Source organism: Pinus tabuliformis, chromosome 3_2 (genome assembly GCF_031772625.1).
Source record: "Pinus tabuliformis cultivar Carrire ecotype Pingquan chromosome 3_2, CPIR1, whole genome shotgun sequence".
Classification (NCBI taxonomy): domain Eukaryota; kingdom Viridiplantae; phylum Streptophyta; class Pinopsida; order Pinales; family Pinaceae; genus Pinus; species Pinus tabuliformis.
This window is the reverse complement of record NC_142302.1, coordinates 681,197,772-681,215,668: the sequence shown is the minus strand read 5'-3', so window position 1 is coordinate 681,215,668 and position 17,897 is coordinate 681,197,772. Positions and strand designations below refer to the sequence as shown.

General features: G+C 40.2%; 1 protein-coding gene across 2 annotated transcripts in view; it reads right to left on the bottom strand.

The window, feature by feature from the left end:
- The window catches only part of LOC149182479 (protein RBL-like), a 68,549-nt gene that overhangs the window by 30,651 nt on the left and 20,001 nt on the right, over positions 1-17,897 (bottom strand). The window contains exon 5 of one of the 2 annotated variants that reach the window (XM_089416871.1): positions 6,211-6,318. The exons of the other annotated variant lie outside the window; for it this stretch is intronic. Coding sequence (XP_089272997.1) covers positions 6,211-6,318 — 108 coding nt within the window. The remainder of the gene's footprint in view (positions 1-6,210; positions 6,319-17,897) is intronic. 2 annotated transcript variants of the gene reach the window in all.

Genomic DNA, 17,897 nt, shown 5'->3' with positions numbered 1-17,897 from the left:
ATAATCTTCAACCTACTCAAAAGCAGAAAGGTAACTAATGGTGGATTCCAACACTTGTTTCAGGAACAAAATCCAGCTATCCATTCAGCTTTAATTAGAGCATTGTACAGAAGAAAACATCATTATTAGTGTTCTTTATTTGCTTAATAGGACAAATGAACACATCAGCAGCAGAGTCTTGCAACTTCTTCTTCATCAAGCAAGTGTCCATGGACTCACAGTGCATCGTGTCACATTCTCAGCAAGTATTTCATCACGCTCATGCAACACTTTCAATCAGCTCCCTCTTACACTGAAGAGGTTCTCAGCATTTGTCAGAAACATATCATCAACACCTAGCAAAGGAGTTCATGAACTCGTCTTCAGTAGATCAGCATCTTCCTTCAGGACTTCAAGCCATCTTCATATTGAACTTCATAGGTCAAAACATGCTTCAACCAAGTTGATCATGTTTGTTACCTATGAATCCAGAGCTTATCCAATCACAAGTCATCTTGTTACTTCGTTCTTCCATCCATTTTCAACGGTTGCCACACCTTGGAAATCTTCAATATGTACCTACAATCCTCACTATGAAGCCATGGAAGAACAAATATGACCAAACAATATATACAAAGACAAGAGACACATAAGAAACAATAATAGAAACAAATAACAAAGTACTTATCTCTTGAGACTGTGTTAGCTCCCTCTTAATCTTAACCTTCTTGCAACCAATCAACCTTGTCAACATCAACAAGACAATGGAGGTCATTCATCAGAGAGACAACTTCATCCACATTATCAGGGAACCAAACTTTTTTATATCATCAAGGAGTTGAACTTGTCCAAGTCATCAAAAGATTCATCAAATGACTCCACTTTTTCAAGGAGTCCATGTCATCATCATCTTCATCAAAGAGTAAGAATCAAGGAGTCCAACCATATTATCCACATCATCATACATCATTATCAACAAGGAGGAATACATATTGTCAACATTATGGAGTACGCATCATTCATCATTAAGGAGTCCACATCATCGTGGAGACCACGCCATCAAGGAATCCAACCAATTTTGTTCATGTCATCATCAAAGAATCCTTATCATCCATCATCATCATGTCATCATATAGTTCAAATTATCAGTAGCACGGAGTCCTCATCATCAAGAAGGCATTTTATTATCAACAAAAAACATATATCATCAAGAAGTGTACATCAACATTAAGGTGTAAGGGTTTCTTCTATCAATTAGGCATAATGGTCTATAAGCCTTTCTCCAAAACCCTACCTAGAGTTTACAAATCATAAACAATCCAATGTCAGTAATAAATAAAAAAAGAAACACAAAATACTCATCTTTTTTTTATCAAGACAACTCCCTCTTGATCTTTAGCCCTCTTGATTTCAACCTGCAAATCAATCTCAACATCAAGATGCTAGATCTTTCTAGGGTTCTTTTATTTAATCAATCCAAAAGCACAAGGAATTCATTTATAGCCCTTATTGACTTGGAATGGTTCCAAACCCCAATGACTTATCAAGACATACAAGGGTTACAATCTAATTGGCTATGGTGTTAACTATAAACCCTAATTATCCTTTTCAATGGTAGCATTACCAATGTTCAAACCTACGGATTTGACCTTAAACCCTAAGGTTTCCTTTCTCAAACCCCAATGCTACCTAGGGTTTACAAATCCAAGATCAATTTTTTCTGCACTTCCAAACCCTAGAGGATCAAGAAACCCTAGATGTACATCCTTGGTATCTAGCCAAGATATTTAAATTTCAGGATTAATGCAACAAGACAAATTTCATTTAATTCCTTGTAGCAGACATCCATGAAGATGTACCCTTCCTAGGCAAAAAAAGGGGTATGACCTCCTTGAGGGACTAGAAGAGTGATATTAACTAAGTTTTTTCAATGTAGCAAGGAAGCCTTTTTTTTTCATTTGATAGATTTCCTTTACCAACCATCGATACATTAATACTCATTGAACTTGTAGACATGCTTCATACGTAAGGGATGACCATAGAACCATTAGCGTAGATGTCCATACTAGCCTATTCTTCCAATACACTCTCAAATATCTTTGCCTTCCAAATAATATCAGAGCCACTGTCATACTGCCCAAGCATTTATGTCATACTTGTGCGCTAAATATCAAGATCATTGCCACAGGATTCACTTTTGTAACATCATGAGATCTATGTGCATTAACGTTACTGCAGTATATCACTGTCACTGCTCATATAATGTGGAATAAGTACCAAGACCTAGATCATTGTAGTCAAGTATTTACTGAGTATCATTGTCATTATTATGTAGTATAAATCAAGTGTCCTTCTACCATGTGACATATAGGTTGCATTGCCATAGATCATCTTCAAACATACCTCAAGCTAAATTACAAGATCTTTGTTCAACTTATGAAGGTCGGCCTTGGTTAGGTCACTATGAAAAACACATATAAATAACATACCTTAGACTTTGTTCAACAACTCGAACTATATGGTAACCACAGATTTCTACAGTGGCTCAGATCATCTTATATCTGAAGCTCGGATATAAAATATGTCTGCCATCAAAATGAAGATATGTTTGACATCAAAACGAAGATGTGTTTGTCATGCAAACCGAGGATATATCTGCCATCCAAATCTGAGTTATGTCTGCTATGCCATGTGAAGGTCATATCATATAAAGATCATAGGATAAAGATTGTTTGCCATCATAGGAGTATCATGTCTGCCATGCTAAGAAAATAGTAAGTCTTCCATCATAAGAGATGAGAATTGCCATATGAGGATTTTGTCTGCCATACAAACAAATATAGTGTGCCATATCCATATGAGGATCTTGTCTACCATTTATTATGTGCCATGTAAAGGTTATGTCTACCATCCATATGAGGATGATGTCATATGAAGAACAGAGATTGTGATGCCATACCATGCAATGCCATAGGACTGAGGTTGTCTACCATACCAATGTTTGCCATCAACAGAGATCATCAAAGGTTATATCTTCCATTACACAAGGATCATGTCTGCCATCTAAGCTTGTGCCATACACATTATATGTCTACCATGCAAGATGAAGATGATTGTCTCCCTTGCGAATCAAGAATATAGAGATCAAGTGTGAGATCTGTCCAAAAGTGCTATGCGAGATTTACTACAAAAATATAAGTGTCATGCAAAGGTTTGTCTGCCATATAGAGACTGCATAAGTCATCCAAAACAGAAGTGCCATGTCTGTCATATAAAGATCATATTATGTGCCATACGAAGGACTTATTTGTAATCCGCGACAGAGATAAAAATATGTCATAAAAAGACCATACTTGCCATCCAAGGCAGAGATAAAGTAGTGTCATACGAGTTTTGCCATGTGAAACAAATCACAGAGATACAAATCACAGAGATTATCCATAATCCATGCAAATTTCAGAGACCTTTACCCATGCGAATTGCAGATCATACTCCATGAGAATTGCAGACCAATAGAGTGATTTGAGTTCCAGAGCTTAATCATCTGAAAATCTCAGAGAATTCCATACGAAATCATACAAAAATCACAAATAGAGTTGTCATACGAAATGCAAAGAAAGATCCTTCTAGTCACAAAAAAACCATACGAACTTCCTCAGATGTGCTCACAGAAGTGCATCTGAATCATAGAATAAGGATCAAGATTACTTGCTCTTGAAAGCCTCCCCCACCTCTGATACCATGTTGATTTTCTAGGGCAGAGCTAGAACAATATTTTCTTCAACAAGTAATTACTTCTAATGATTAATTTTTCAGTGTTTATCCATTATTTGTAACATCATCAAGCAATTACACAGAAGAAAATAACAGCTATCAAACATGAAATGAGCAATAAAGTACACAGTGAGACAATGAACAAGAGACACAAAGAGTTAGGTGTAAGGCCAGGGCAAAACCAACAAGGGGAAAACCCAAAATTGCTTTCCTTATGAGAGAGAATCCAATGTCCATCAAAATTGTCTAGAAACATAATGATAATCATTATAACTAACTAGAAGAATACCAAGAAACAAGCCTCCACATTCTCCATAGACTTCATCCTTCTTTTCCCTTCTCTAGCCCGCAGAAAACAGAGATTGATAATACAAAACCGAATTGTCCAAATGAGGAGCAATTGTCACATATATGTAGTCATCATAGGGGGTCGAATGGGTGCCTCTAAGGGGCCCAGCCGAACTGTCATCTTTTAGGAGGAAAAAATATAATTTAAATATTCAATTTCATCATGATGAAAATACCAACCATGGCTACCATATTTCTCAACAACATCCTAGTCACTTTCACTCTATGTTGCATGGTTAGATCATGAGTATCCTCTAACATGGTGATGTACTTACCTAGTTTCATTCATGAGTATCCTAGTTTCATTCATGTCCATGTCATTTCCATAAGTTTATCTAGGCAATTTGTTTGTTGTAAATCTAAGTCACAAAACAGGATGACATGGGACACAGAGAACAATGAAAAAAACGAGTGTTTAACACAAGACACAATGACCCATGGAACAAGACATGAAGAATATATATATATATATAACAAATTGAATCATACAACTAGTTATTGCTTAGTACTTACTAGTACTATATCAAGGATGATCAAAATGACAAACACACAAGAATTAGAACAATAAGCTACAATTTTCTTATTAAGTCATCAAAATCAAAATGTATTTAATTACATAGATACTAAGTCACAACTACTATAGGTGGCAATGCCAATGGAAAATATAAAATGGGGTAGATACTAGAACCGTAGATGGAAAAATTGCATAGCTTGTGACCGTTCATAGTCCTCCATGTCAAAATCATCAAACTCAACATCATTGCCATTGCTCTCTCCTCCACCTCCCCCCTCCCTCTTCTAATATCCAATCCAATCAATGCATCTGTTGGTGTGGAGGATGGCCCCTAAAGAGGATCACCAGCATTAAAAGTGACTCTCCAATACTCGTTCAATAAGATCCAAGTTGGCTATTGCCAAATCAACACTAATGTTCAAATCCATATCATCAAATAACACATCCCACATCTTTGTCTTTCCCTTCGACCACTTCTCCCTCTATTGTAAATAACATGGAAGTTTGTGTGAACATGCATTGTTGTCTCTACCTTGGACTGCTCAAACCTACTCTTCTTCAAACTCTACAAATTCCCATATGTTCTCCAATTCCTTTTGCAACAAGAGAATGAAGTATCCTAAGAGAGGAGCCTAATGGATAATTGTTGTAGAAGAGAGCATGCTACCCCATGAGTTGCCCACCAAGCATACGGCTTCTTAGTCCCATGTCTCTAACCACATCACAACCCCCAAATATTCCAGTAGCAAAAGAAAACTCTACGAATCCCCCCTCCACCTCATCAAGGGATGCTCTATCTTGACATATCCATCTAAATGCATCCTTCCTCCCTTGTGAAATCTCACCATCCATGTGAGGAACAAACATGTGTGAAGGTAAACCATTGATCCAATAATTGTTTTGGTATTTAAGATTCAATGAGTGAACCAAGCAATGCAAAGGTGTGTAATTCTTATCCCACCTGCTGACAAGAATATATTGTATGATGGTCAATAAAGTCTCTACAGATGTCCCATACTCAAGGCACAGATTCTATAAAATATTATTTTCATAGACTCGATCAAGGAATCACAACCTTCATAAACCTCTACTAGGACAGGTTGGTCCATGTCTATAAACTGCAACAAAGAGAGGATAGGGTCTATGATATTAATGGTGAGATCTATCCTCTCCCACCAGCCATCATCTAACATTGTATCCTTGACCTTTTTTGAAGAAGCTCGATCTATCTTTTTCTAAAAATACCTAAACTCTGAAATAGCCATGCACCCAAGAGTTATCTTGACCTCCCTCAACCTCTCAAGCATGATGAAAGAGGAGGCAAACCACATATATGCAATCTTCAACAATGATAGATATTTGTACTCTGTATAGATTATAAGGGAATTGGTATGGTTTTTTACAAAATTACAAATATGGCATGCAATAGATTTAAGTGTTAAATTCAAAAAATGAACAATGAAAGGTGTCCAAAATATAGGTGGATATTTAGTTTCCACAATCATGCTAGCAACTTTGTAAACAAGTGCATTTGTAATAATTTGCACACAAGAATCAGCACCTACATCTTCAATAACTTTTAATGAACAACTCACCTATATATTGTGCATCCTTGTATCTCCCATGAGCATCCATACCTTTCAAAACGACTAGTCGATTCAAAGAAGACACCATGAAATTGATGAGTGGATGGCGTGTTGCATCTGTCCATCAATCAAAAACAATACTAATACCAAATAAGGGCCAAGATGATTTAATATGCTCTAACATTTTATCCACCTCCTTCTCTGCCATAGCCAACAATTTGGTTCGAAGCCTCCCTAAACTAGGAGACACATACCCAATGGGAGCCCTTTCAACTAGAGCTTGACACGTCTCAATAAACAAAGGAGACCATGCAAAATTGAATGAAATGAATTTGAGATAGAAAAAGGAACCCAAATGGTAATATCAACCCCATCCCACCTCTTTTGTTGAAATATCTTGTCCATTGGACCAGTTTCCTCTTTCCTGCAGGTTGAACTACACTCCCACTCCAAAATTTGCTAGATGGCTTCCTCAAGAATGGAAAAGAATCCTCATTTTTGGTTTCCCTAGTTGTTGTTGCTTTGATGTTTTGAAATTTGAAGTACGAAATTTTATACTAAGAATTTAAGATAGAATTTTCAATGTTGCATATCTGAATTTGCAAAGGTTTTAACCATGGCCCCAAAAGTCAAAAACCCTGCATGGATCCATGTTGATCTTGTTGATGAGAAAAAATTATTGCAAATATTGCAAGAAATGCATCAGGTAGGGAGGAATTCATATATTGAAAGAACATTTGGCTGGTATAGGATACCAAGTTGCCCCGTGCATGGTCCCATCAAAGGAGATTGGACAGATTAGATTGGAATTGCAAAATTAGCTTGCAAAATTTGAAGAAGACAAACGTAGGCAAAAGGAGATGGTTGTAGCATGTTTTTTGGACTCTAAAACCTAGATGCCATTTAGAGCCTCGTTGAGTATGTGTTTTGTTGCTGGAATGTATTGCACTCAGTGCTATTTTGAAATTTTTTGATATATTCACCTTCACGTGGAATATGCATGAGCAGACTTTACACATTTTCTCTCTAATAGTTTGGAATCTTTGAAATATTTTCATTAAATCTAAGCATGTTATGTATTTTTTTAGTAAACTGAGTCATTGAAATCAGATCAGTCTGAGTTGGGGTCCAAGTTTGAGTTGACCCCCACTCGATTCCAAGTTTGAGTTCATGTTCAATGACCACCATGGTAGATTTTATATGTTGGGTTGAGAGTGTCAAAGCCAAATCTAGGAGTAACTTGTCTTGAAGAGGAGTTAAAGCCATATGTGTCCATTATAGGCAAAAGCTTGCACCTTGTCATTGAGAGGCAGGTTTAAATCCGTATAAGTCATTTGTGGGTAAAAGTTTAGCTGCATCCTAGACTATGTTTGATTGTAGAGCTCTTATTCTGAGTCCACTCCCTTATTTATTTGTAATAATTTATTTTCTAAAATCCTTTTATGAGAATAAACCCTCTTAGGTTGCATTTATGAATCAATAGCCCAAGCAATAAGGCACTGGATCCTTTTCATTCATTATCCCCAACCTTTTAAAATTTTCCCATTTCCTTTTGTTGCAATAGATGGTAAGCTCCCTTACTCCCATTCCATACTACAAGAGAGGGGCCTGGCCACCATAGGGAAGCTCCCCTTGACATACATCCACCCTTTCTTTCAAGTGTGGAGGAGTGATGGTTAGGTGACAGTAGCCAACCTCCTAGTTTCACATGTCTTCACCTAAGTGTGGAACTTTGCGTCATTGGGTGTGAGATTGTGTGGTCACATGTATGAAAATGTTTAAAACTTCTGCCATTTACTTTTCCAACTATTGTGTGATTGATGCTATGATCTGAAATTAATTTCTGAGTTAATTAAATTCAGAACTCTATTTGTTTAATTGAGAACATAAGGGCAATATTCACCTAGCGCAGGGCTGGAAATTTCTACAAACTTTATGATCTATCACCCTTCAAGGCTCCGATTTATATGATGAATGCACAATTAGAATTTAATTTTCCATTTATACAAGTATTTGTCTATTTTAATCTCCAAATGATGGTTTAGTCATGAGATGGAGAGTTGTCTCTTTTACTGGTTAATTTTGGGATTTTTTTGAATTTGGAAGCTTTTGTCAAGTCCCAATTCAACTCTTACTCTCCAGCTCACAAAGTCATTCCCAAGTCCAAGTCATGTGATATAATGAAGGTAGCAAACCTCTAAATAATAAAGAAGATTAATCTGTAGTTCCATATTGTTGTTAATACATCGTGATTGCATCTTGTTCACAACATTTCCGTTATTGTCTCCTTTATTTTTGTAAGAATAAAATAGAAACACTCATATCTTCTGTTTCTTTATGGAATCCATCATTTAAGTTACATGCATAATTCACTGCACCATTAATCCTGCAAAACCGGATTCCAAATCAATTAAAATAATCATACTATTGAAACTCCACACCCAAACCTTACTTTCACAATATGCAAAATTTGGGTTCAATCATCTAACTTGGAAAACATGAACCTTATAGTTCAGGAGTAATGATGGGGCTCTTTTGATCAGTTTCCTGCTTTTCCTCTTCGAGAGGGAAGATAAATGGTAGCAAAAAAATTCTGAAGGCTGCAGCTGAGATACAAAAACTTGAACTACGGTGATATTACAGCTAAGCTGCAGCATTTTTGTAATATTCCTAATTGGAATTTAACAGCTAATACCAAGCAATGGACTAAGAACAATAAATAAACTGGGACTCATACAAAATAATTAAAACACCAAAATGCCCAGCAACACAATCTGAACCATTTGATTAATTTTATGATAAAAGAGTACATAAAATGCGCTGAAGTTTTGGAACCTGGGCTTGCTATGCAAGTTATGCAAACCCCATGTAGTACAACTATGATTTGGAGGAAACACTGGCCCAAACTGGTATTGTGCACTACCCAGAAAATTACTGCTACTGCTGCTGGAATGGAACTGAAGATTCTGCCCTGAAGAATGCTCGGATCACCTTGAAATTGCAGCCATGGACTCCCCTCCAAAACCCTAGAAATACCCAGAAATGGTTTGGCCCAACTCCAAGCCAAAACTGAGCCCACCAAGTGATGCAGACTCCCCAGCTAACTAGCAATTTGCCCTGCTATAAGAATGAGGATTTCAGGCCCGAATATTGCCCGAAAAATTCTATAAAATTAGCCGCAAACTCCTCTCAATAAACCCACAAAAACCCAGAAAGGGTTTGGGCTGAATCCAACATGCCCCGGGACCCCAAGAAATGTGTATGGTTCTAACTAGCTGGAAAAACGCCCTGTAGAAATAATTATGCTATACAAGGCCAATCAATTACTATAAAAATCTCCTCCAAGCCCTGCAAATCACTCCAAGCCTCTTTATTTCTCCTTAGCCCAAACTTCCCAAATCTCCCTATCAAAATGTATGCGCAATAGTTGTTCAGAAACCCCTGAAATAGATAAATTCGGCCCTCCAAAATGCAACACTCTCGGCCTTGCAAATCACCAAAGAAAAACTCGCCCTCCCAATGGATAAATCTCTGCAAATTCTTCAGCCAAAACTCCACTATTTGCTAGCTTCTCTCAGCCCCTTCGAATTTCCTTCTACACCCTAAGAGAAGCACGCTCCAGCTAGAAATGGTCTGCAATATAGCTCCTAGAGAAGCCCTGAGATGGACTCCTTCTTACTCCCCTAGGGTGACACTCGAAGTTCACCAAAGGTAGAGGTGGAATTCCCGCTTGGAAATTCCTTGTGCTGAACAGCACGGTTGTCTTAGCTAAGCAGCTCAAGAGAACTAATGTTGAAATTCTAAAATGACTAAAGATCCCCCAATGAAGAAATTTCAACCCCCACTCTAATTATCAGTTTTCCTTATAACTCCATGCATGATAAAAATTCTAAAATCTGGAAAAGACAATATTTTCTTAAAACACAAATTTAGCGATTTCACAACTGCTGAAATTGCAGAAATAAAACACAGCAAAATTATGACAGCCACACATAGAGAACAACACAGTGATTTTTGGTCAATGTGACCTTGGAAAAACCCCCTACAACTCTTGGGGAAAACCAGTTTGAGAGCTCTTCTTTATTTCTGAAAATGCTTTTACAGAGAAACTGAAATACACAGTAAAAATTCCAGCAACCACAAATTACAACTTATCTTGATTTCCGTGCTTGAACTCCACCTCGAAAATCGTGCCAATCAGCAAACAGTGAAAACAGAAATTTTCCAGCAATAAAACAGCATTAAATGTTGTACGGCCTGCCTTGAAAAACATGCCTAGAACTTGTACAAACTGTATAGATCGTACGGATTTCAGCAGTACGACTGCCTCGAAAATCGTGCCCAAATCCGCCTCGAAATTCATGCCCTTGTTGTTGTCGCTCTTCCTCGATTTATGTGCCTTTCTCCTGCTGTACGGTTTTGCCTTGGGATGCGTGCCAATAAATATTGATGCCCAGATTTGCTGAAATGTCTTCTTGCTGCTCTCCTTCACTTCCTCGCTGCTCAGAAATTTTCTCCTTGCTCTCTCTTCACTTTTTCTCAAATGCTCATGAAAGAATGAATTGATCTTTCTCTCTTCTTTTCTCCTTTTACTCTCTAAATGACCTTTTGGGTTTCCCTAAGATCTAATGGCTGAGATTCATTTAGATCTAGGGATGAGAATAAATGTGCATTTAATTCTCACTTTCTATTTTTTAACTTACCCACTTAAAAAAAGACCTACTTATCCTTTTATTTCCATAGTCACTTTTTCACTTTCTAATTCTTCATTGACTTTAATAAAGTCACCTTTAAATTAGAATGTAACTTTACCACTTATAAAGTCACTTTTAAATTAAATTGACTTTACCACTTATAAAGTCACTTTAGGAGAAAAGTACAAATAAATTTGGAAACTTTTCTCTAAGCCAAAAATCAAATCCTTAGGGAACCACTTGTCCTCTGGTACCCAAATTTTAACACCCAAATAAGAGCCTCCTTGCTTTATATATAATTGTTGGCCTCTCTCTCCCTTGGTGGCCCCCACTTTCCACTAGTTCATCCCCTTTCTTTTTTCTCTCTTGCTCCACAAGTGTGCATTCCCTTTTTGTCTCTCTTGTGGCCCCGCCCTGCCAATGAGCTGCAATCTTGCCTTTTCACCCAAGCTCCTCAAGCCGAAATCATATTTGAAACTGGAACTAAAAAATTGTGCTATGCCTAGCACCTCCCCAATAAACTTCGTTAATCTCCTCAAGTGAAAAATCAAAATTGGGGATATTACAGTCCTCCCGCCAAAAATTGCTTGTCCTCAAGCAATGCCTGAACAAGCACCCTCTCTAGCTATTTAGTATTGATCCCCATTGTTACTACAAACTATGTTAGGGTCCCAGATACGCCACTGAATCGTCCCTGACATTTGCAGTGTCCTGTCATGAAGGAATCCCTCAATACCAGGATCCCAAGCCATCATGTCCAACGTGAAACTCCCCTTGCTCCACTCACTATCCTGCATTGTATAAGTACCAGAAGCGCTCTACATACCATGAATGAGTAGGGAATCACGACCACGATAATGTAGCACTCTATCCAGCTCCTCATAAAGCTTCCCTACTAAGTGGTCCATCTCATACACTCCAAGAGTAAACTCCTGAAGATACCACCCAATCCCTGCAGAGATAAAGTCTCGCTCGCATGAGCTTCCCTTGATATCTTCCTGTTGATGCCCCTACCATGCTGATGAAGTCCCCCACGCCATCAACGAATCACTAAATCCCAATGGAAGATCTGAATGATCTCTCCCTATAGAAATCAGTTCATCCCCAAGGGTAGTTGTACTACCAAATCCTATGATGCCCAGATCCCATGCTAGTCTAAAATGGGTTCCACCATGTTGTCGTTGCGCAACTCTGACCATGAAAGTCTGCCCATCATGTGAAAGTTGTATCCTCCTCTCCTGGGACCTAATGGCAAAATATCTATAGAGCCCCAACGCATCTGGCCTAGGAATCTCCACGATGTCACGACCTACCCATCCAACACTCACCTTGATCCGTAGCAGCAACAAGGAAAACCAACCTTGCCATGCAACAAAGGCCTCAACGCTCCCCCACATGTCAAACCAAGTGTGAGTTGGGTTATCCTCTGTCCTAATCCCACTCATCACAAAACAGAGTGTCCCATCAACCAACCAACTCCCCGGATTCCATAGCCAGAACGGTTGCAACATAGTCCCAACAATTGTTGGCACCAACCTGTACCACGTCTCAAGTCCCTGCGTGCAATCAATATATGGACTCCCTACATCATGAACCAATCTAGTGCGTGTGAAATTTCCCTTCGTCGGCCATACCACGTAGTGGGATCTGTCATCCTGCCTCCTAAAAGCGCTCCCAAACTGTTAAAATTGGAAACTAGGGCCAAACTCCATGTGGGTCATCTTATTTATGGCAGCTGATATTTTTCTTGGATCCCTCTCATTGAGATGTGTAGGATTGATCTAAAGATCATTTGATTCTGATAAGTATTCATCGAGTTATGAATTTAATTGTGTTATAAGACAATTCGTCAGGGTCGACCAGCAATCAAATAAACCCCACATGTGCTCAACGCTTTAGTATAAAAGGAGATGACTTGAGAGTCATTTCTCACACACACTTCTATCTTGATTTCTGTCCACTTGTCTTGGGTTTTAGTGGAAGAGAAATCTAGGAGTGGAAGCCCTAGACGCTGGAAGAAAAGACGTTGCGCTCGCTGCAGTCAAGAAGAAGGAATAGGCTGCCCTAATCTAAGAGGACGCAGTCATAAAAGAGAAGCCCTAATGCTATCTAGAAGGAAGCCTACAACCCTATACGCTAGTCCCTACCAAAACGCAATCAAGGAGGACATTACCATGCCCAAGCCACAGCATTAGGAGGTTGCCCTAGACAGCGTGGAAGGGTTGTGTGGACAGCATATTGAGCAGGAGTCTTAGCCGTTGTTTGGAGGGGTCTGAAGTGTTGGAGAAGGGGTTGAGTTCCCTTGTTATCATGCCGCAGTCATAAAGGATTGTTGGAAGGGCAACCACAGTCATAGGACTGATTTGTGGGCAATTTTAGTGACACATTTATAGGGCCGCAGTGAGGGACTGCTAACAGCAATTGGGAGATGAAGTTTGGATGGCCAAGAGACCTAGAACGGACCTCCTAACTAGGCCGCAGTCACCTCTAAGGACAGCAAGGCAAACAAGGGTATTTTCCCTATACGTTAGGCTAGTTGGTGTGCCCTAACCAAACTAGTACATGCACAGAACCCTAGGCAGAAATCAGCAGTAGCATGCAGCAAAATTAAGGGTTGTTTGTCGACTGATGGATAGATGCATGGGACAGCAAGGTAACTAGTACAACAATGCTAATATATATGGGACAGTTGGGCTACATGATGGTGCCCAAAATGTTGGGAAAGCACAATGATGGGACAGCAATGTCATTATGGACAGCAACTATGTTGGGCAGCAACTATGATGGGACATCCCTATGACATAGGATAGCAGTGATGTAAAGTTTTGTAGATGTTCTATGCTAAGAGCAATTTCACTTTTCTCACAGCAATCATACAAGTAGATAAGCAAAATGCAGATAGAACATATAAGCAGATCTTACAGAAGACAAATCAGAAACAAGAAAAATGTATGTGTTCGTTTCGGCGGTCAACAGGATGCTTCAACCAGCAAAGTCTCCTTTGGTCAGCCAGCCCAGCATGTGTCACAACAACCCTCCAACCAGTAGATGAGTCAACCCAAGTCAGTTCTACAAAAGTCAACGCTGTCCTGAAAAGTCAACGCAGGGGCAGCAAGCTAAAAGTCAACGCAGTAGCAAAACAGTCAACCCTTTGACCTCGATTTTTGTGCCAGGTAGTACGGCCTTCAAAAATCGAACCTCCCACAAGTTTTCAGCTTGTTTGGACCAAGCGTTGACCAAAGTCAACGCTGGTCAAACTTTTGCGAAACCCTAGCAGCAGAAACCCTAGCAGCAGAAAAATCCTCTTCGTCCTTCCCACGTGTGGCTGAAATTCGTCCTCCAGGTAGCTCGTACTTTTTAGGATGAGAGAGGAAGATGTGAGTTGTGTTGTGATCAAATTCTCTCCAACTTTTCCTGTATATATATCCATCAATGAGGGTGTGTGACACATCTGTTGGGCATGTGAGCCTACGTTACAAAACTGGCTGACCTTGCACATATAATTTATTAAGAATAATAAATTCAAAATATAAGTTCTGCTCATCGGATTAAGACTATTTTTATATGGATTTTACACCTCTCAGAAAGAGGAATCCAACAAAAATATTAGCCTCTTAATCTGAGCATCAGAACATGGAGTTTGGACCTAGTTGTCCAAATTTAACACTCCCTCTCAACTAGGGAGAACTCCATCTATTAGTGCAATTAACATCGTGAGTCATCCCGCCGAAACTTGCTTTGCTGGCTTCTTTATTTCAGAACAGAAGTGGGTCAGTCACAAAGACATCATTCCCTGACTGACATAATCAGTCCAGAGGTCCCAGACCTCATAAATCTTGATCCCAGATCAAGTGGTTGGACCATGCCATCCTAGATGGAGAGTACGGCAATCTCTGATGCATCCATCAGTCTTTGCTAATAGTCTCTAGCTTTTCCACACCTCATTGGCCAAATGAGAGGTACTTCCCATGAGCCCTGAACTCAATGGGTAGGATGCATACGGGGCACAGATTAAATGAGTGGCGAACCAGCTCAATAATCACAAGGGTGGGGCAAAAGCATTATGAGTGCTTATAGCTCCGAGAAGCTATCCCCAAAGCCCCCCAGAGCTCCCAGAGCTCATCGTCCAACAGGACCCACATCATAGGGTCTTTCCACGACACCAAGATTCTCACGGAAGGTTAGGAACTTGACCTTCCCCAGGGGCTTAGTGAGAATATCCGCGACCTGCTCATCAGTTCCTATATGATCGAGCCTTACGGCGCCTCGCTGTACCATATCCCGGATAAAGTGGTACCTGATATCAATATGCTTGGATCGGTCGTGGAACACAGGATTCTCAGTCATACGAATCCCACTCTGATTATCACAGAGTATTACAGTGGTATCTAGCACATGTTGGAACAGCTCACTAAAGAGCTTCCTCAACCAAACTGCTTCACAACAGGCCATACTAGCAGCAATGTATTCGGCCTCCGCGGTGCTCAAAGCCACCGACTTCTGCTTCCTGCTCATCCATGAGATCGAAGCAGAACCAAGATTGAAACAGCATCCAGATGTGCTCTTACGATCCACCACACTGCCAGCCCAATCGGCATCAGTATATCCCCGGAGTATCACACTCCCGGCAGTGTATCTCAGCCCATGGTTTATCGTGCCCCGAAGATATCTCAAAAGATTCTTGGCACCAACCCAGTGAAAATGATGAGGCTCAATCATCTGTTGACTCAAAGTATTCACTGCAAAACATATGTCCGGACGGGTGTTCACTAAGAACATCAAAGCTCCTATGAGTTGACGATACTCAGTAGGATTGGCCAAGATAGGCCCTGCAGCGCTGCCACTCAACTTCTTAAAGTTGAGTTCCATTGGTGTCGACACGGACTTACAGTCCACCATCCCAAATCTTTCTAGAAGCTTCACAATATACTTTCCTTGAGAAAGGAAAATCTCTCCAGGTCTCTGCCAGACCTCCAGGCCTAGGAAATAGTGCATCAATCCTAGGTCTTTCATCTCGAACTCAGCAGCAAGCTCCCTCTTACATTGATGAATGAGAGGGTCATCACCTGTCAGGAAGAGGTCGTCCACATACAGCACTAGAATGAGAGGCTTTCCTTCCTCAACCTTAAAGTAAAGGTTTGGATCAGCATTGCTTCGAGTGAAGCCCAGCTTCATCAAGTAACTATCCATCCTCTCATACCAAGCTCTGGGTGCTTGCTTTAACCCATAGAGGGCTTTCTTCAACCTGCAGACATAAGTGTCTCGATCTTGAACTTCAAATCCCAGAGGTTGTTCTACATACACCTCTTCCTTTATTGCACCATGCAGAAAAGCGGTCTTGACATCCATCTGATGAAGACTCCATCCTTGCGTAGCAGCAAGGGCTATGATGGATCGGATGGTGGTATATCGAGCCACAGGTGCAAATATATCGTCATAGTCAATTCCTTCCTTTTGAGAGAAGCCACGGGCAACAAATCTTGCCTTAAACTTTTCAGCACTCCCATCAGATCCATGTTTAATCTTGTAGAGCCATTTAGCGGTGACAACAGATTTGTCCTTTGGTCTCGGGACCACATCCTAGACATCATTCTTCATAATAGCCTCATATTCTTCATGCATAGCATCCTTCCAGACTTGATGCTTGATGGCTTCCTCAAAAGATCCAGGTTCAGATTGTATAATAGTACTCATGGCAGCTAGATACCCTTGGTATCTACACGGCTTCTTGCTTTCTCGGAATGTTCCCCTTGGGGCAGCATGACCCTCAGCATCTTCGAGGGTGTCCCTGAGCCATGATGGCCTCTTTCCTAGAGAAGGGGAAGGATCAATAGGGTCCATTGGCCCTTCAACATCAGGCATAGTCTCATCCTGGGGTTCTTCCAGATTTCCAGGTCTTTCTTCATGGTTTTCTTCAGATCTAGGAAGATCTACTACTTTCTTCAGGGAAGCATCTTCGTCAAAAGTGACATCATGGCTTATCTCTACTTCCCTTTGACCAGGTACATAGACTCTATATGCCTTAGAAGTCTCACTGTAGCCCACAAACATTCCTTTCTTCCCAGTAGCATCCAGCTTACTTCTCTTTTCTTTCGGCACATGAAAATAGACAGGACATCCAAAAATTCTAAAATGTGAGACATCAGGTTTCTTACCAGAGAAAACCTCTTCGGGAGTTTTGGAGTCCAAAGCGGAATGAGGGCATCGGTTTTGAATGTACACAGCAGTATTTGCAGCTTCTCCCCACAGAAACTTTGGAAGACCCTGGTCACATAGCATGGCACGGGCGGCTTCCACAATAGTCCTATTCTTGCGTTCAGCAACACCATTCTGCTCAGGAGTATATGCAGTGGTAGTCTCCCTCTTAATGCCAACTTCTCTGCAAAAGTCTTTGAACTCATTTGAATCATATTCAGTGCCATTGTCAGTCCTCAAAATCTTGATCTTCTTTCCGGTCATATTTTCCACCAAGGCTTTGAAGGTACGGAACCACATGAAAGCCTCATCCTTCTTCTTCAAGAAGTATATCCAGGTTTTGCGAGAGAAGTCATCAGTAAATGTCATATAGTAAGAACATCCCCCCAGGGATGTTACAGGCAACATACCGGAAAGATCAGAATGGACCAGTTGCAATATCTCAGATGTCTTTGTGACACTTGAGGGGAAAGGTCCCCTTGTATGTTTTCCTTCAGCACAGCCCTTACATACACCTTTATGATTATTTCCAAAATCAGGCATCCCTGTCACCACCTTCCTTGCTTCGGGAAGAGCCTTGTAATGAAGGTGTCCAAATCTTCGGTGCCATAGTTCGGTTTGACGAATAGTATCACAAGTCATAGCTCCCAACGGACTCCCTCCAACCTGGTAGAGTGTACCAACTCTAAAACCAATTGAGATAGCTTCCTTGAAGCTCTTCTTCCACATGAGTACCTTTCCATCAGAGAAAGTTACATTGAAACCTTTGTCTTCCATGGCAGATACAGACACAAGGTTTTTCTTCAA